General features: G+C 40.3%; 1 protein-coding gene across 1 annotated transcript; it reads right to left on the reverse strand.

Annotated features, from left to right (window-relative positions):
- Nucleotides 1-1,471: 1,471 nt before the first annotated feature.
- On the reverse strand, nucleotides 1,472-2,650 carry LOC110895932 (uncharacterized mitochondrial protein AtMg00810-like). The gene has a single exon (XM_022143328.1). The coding sequence runs from the start codon at nucleotides 2,648-2,650 to the stop codon at nucleotides 1,472-1,474; it is 1,179 nt and encodes a 392-aa protein (XP_021999020.1).
- Between the last annotated feature and the right edge of the window lie 674 nt (nucleotides 2,651-3,324).

Genomic DNA, 3,324 nt, shown 5'->3' on the forward strand with positions numbered 1-3,324 from the left:
CTTGAAGGGGCATATTAGATTGTATATATAGCATAGAGTTGGTTCAGTGCGTTAGTTAGTTACTGGTAGGGTGGTTAGTTTGTTACACCTCTAGTTTGTTATATATAGAGGTGAGATTTATGTTGTAAAGATTGATTGATTCTGAGTTCTATGAGAGATTACTGTTTCATGCTTTACTTCACTTTGAACCACTTCTATTACTTGGAACTCGACGAACGAAAACTGAAAATAATCTAAACATAACCGGGTTTATATACACGCCCATGCAATTCTAATATAACTAGCCTTGCTAATTCGAATCTTAAACTAAATCCAATAATCAGATAAACATCATTAAACACATACCCATGCAATTCGAATATAACTAGGCTTCCTAATTCGAATATTAAACTAAATCCAATAAACAAACTGATAATCGGATAAACATCATTAAATTAAATTAAATACATGTATAGTTACAAAAAAAGTAGATAATATTCATTTTCTTACGTAATATATATAAAAATATAATTTTTGTTTATATATATATAGAGACAGAGAAAGTGTATTGTACAATTGGCCTTAACGTATGATGCGTACGCAATTTGAGTTCCACATTTTATAATCTGCCAAACGAAAACCCGCATGTTATAAATTATAAACCCACATGTTCAAAATGCTTCCGAGTTTGTGATCCTTCCGGGTTTGGGTTCCTTCCGAGTTTGTGATCCTTCCGGGTTTGGGACCTCTTGGAAATTTTCACCCGGCCTTGAAAATTTTCAACCTCCTCACATAGAAAAAAAATATTATATAATTATAAAAAAATCAAAAACTGATTATTATTTTATATATAAGTATATAACACAATTTATATAATTATTCTTTAACCACTTATTAACTTAATTATGTAACCTAATCAAAGCCCAATATACAATCTACTTTTATTAACCCAAGTCCAAACCCAACCCAAAGAAATTTTAACTAAATAAAATAACAAAAATCCATCCACCCATTCCAATTCCAACTCCAAATCCCGCCAAAAAAAAAACTCCCAACGACTTAACACCACTGCTCAATGCCGAATGACTTTTTTGCTATAGAAAAACCAAAATTCCCACAAAACCGACCCATATTACGCCAGAATTCCAACATATGACTAGTATGGTTTCTTTATTGATTTTTTTATAAGATGATTAGGAGAAAATATAGACGTATAAGGGTTTGATCTTTTTACGTTTTTTTGATATTTTCCGGTTGTTCTAGACTTGTAGTTAAATGATTTTGTTGTTTTATTTATAGTTTTATTTGTCTAAATGATTAGTTACAAGTAATCTAAAAGTGTTTATGGTATTGATATTCTGAATGAATTTCTAATGAAATACAAACCCCATTATATAGGGGAGATACAATCAAATAATAAGGAAACCAAATATACAAAATATGCACAATCACAATCTATTCCTAAAATTATACGTTCTGGAATATTCTTCGGCTAAGACTCCCCCGCAGTTTGAACGTGGGAAGGTCCAACGCTCAAACTGGAACGAAATGACTGAAATAACTGCTTGGAGAGCCCCTTTGTGAATATATCAGCATACTGCAAGGCAGACGGAACATGTAGAACGCGAATGTGACCGATGCGAACCTTCTCTCGTACAAAGTGAATATCAATCTCTACATGTTTGGTGCGCTGATGCTGCACTGGATTATCTGAGAGATACACGGCGGAAACATTATCACAATACACGATCGAGGCCCGGCGCAAAGGAGTATGAAGCTCAAGCAATAGATTACGTAACCAAGTGGCTTCGGCAACCGCATTAGCAACCCCGCGATACTCAGCTTCAGCACTAGAACGCGAAACAGTGGGTTGCCTCTTTGAGGACCACGACAGTAAGTTATCTCCCAAGAAAACACAATAACCGCTCGTTGAGCGTCTAGAATCCGGACAACCGCCCCAATCGGCATCTGAGTAGACAACCAAGTCGTGAGACCGAGACCGACCAATGCGAATCCCGTAATCAAGAGTACCCTGTATATACCGTATGATACGCTTCATGAAGGCGAAATGTGACTCGCGCGGATCATGCATAAACAAACAAACCTGCTGGACTGCATATGAGATATCTGGACGAGTAAATGTTAGGTACTGTAAGGCTCCCGCAAGGCTGCGATATAGTGTCGGATCTGAAACAGGCGGTCCATCAGACGCGCTAAGTTTGGATGAGAGGTCCACAGGTGTGTTGCAGGGTTTACAAGCCGACATGTTAGCTCGAGCAAGAATCTCTTTAGCGTATTGTTGCTGAGATAGGAAAAGGCCCTGTGAAAACTGATCAACTTTAATTCCAAGAAAGTGATGAAGCCGACCTAAATCCGTCATTGCAAACTCTCGAGACAGTGCACGGATGATATCATGAAGTAATGTGTCATTAGAAGCTGTCAACACAATATCATCCACATAAAGTAGTAAATAGGCAACATTAGCTGGATCCCGCTTAAAAATGAACAAAGATTGATCACAAACACTGCTGATAAACCCCTGAGATTTGATGAATGTGGCAAAGCGGGTATACCACGCCCGAGGAGCCTGTTTAAGACCATATAGGGATTTTTTGAGGCGACACACAAACTGAGGGCGCCGTTTGTCAAAAAAACCCGGGGGTTGATGCATGTAAACCGTCTCATTAAGATGCCCGTGTAAAAATGCATTTTTAACATCAAGTTGATGTATTGGCTAAGACCTGGTGACCGCCAAGGATAAAACTGTCCGGATAGTAGCCGGTTTAACAACTGGACTGAAAGTGTCGTCACAATCAATTCCTACCGTCTGTGAATTCCCGTTGACCACCAATCGGGCTTTATAGCGTTCCAGAGACCCGTCAGACCGGAATTTATGGCGAAAAAGCCACATGCAGCGTATAACGGGACGGTCTGTGGGTCGTGGAACTAATTCCCATGTATCGTTATCCTGTAGGGCAGAAAATTCGGTTTTCATAGCACTTAACCAATTAGTGTCAGCAAAGGCCTTGGCATAGGTCTTGGGAATAGGGGAGAGTGAGGTGGGAGTAAAGTGAATGGAAGTGGTAGTGGAACGGGATTTCGAACGGGTAGTCATAGGGTGGTGATTGATTGTAGGTTCGGCCGAAGGTGGGGCTGTGGGAGGTGGAGCTGTGGGAGTGGGAGCCGTGGGTGGTGGGGCCGAGGGCTGGTGGGGAGGTGGTGGTGGTGGAATAGGGGCAGGTGGTGGTCTCGGGCGTCTGCTATAGGTGATAGGAAAATGAGTGAGGGGGGATGGATTAGGTGGTGCGGGTGGAATAAAGGAGAAGCCGGGTGGAGGTGAATCGT

Source organism: Helianthus annuus, chromosome 2 (assembly GCF_002127325.2).
Source record: "Helianthus annuus cultivar XRQ/B chromosome 2, HanXRQr2.0-SUNRISE, whole genome shotgun sequence".
NCBI classification, from domain to species: Eukaryota; Viridiplantae; Streptophyta; class Magnoliopsida; order Asterales; family Asteraceae; genus Helianthus; species Helianthus annuus.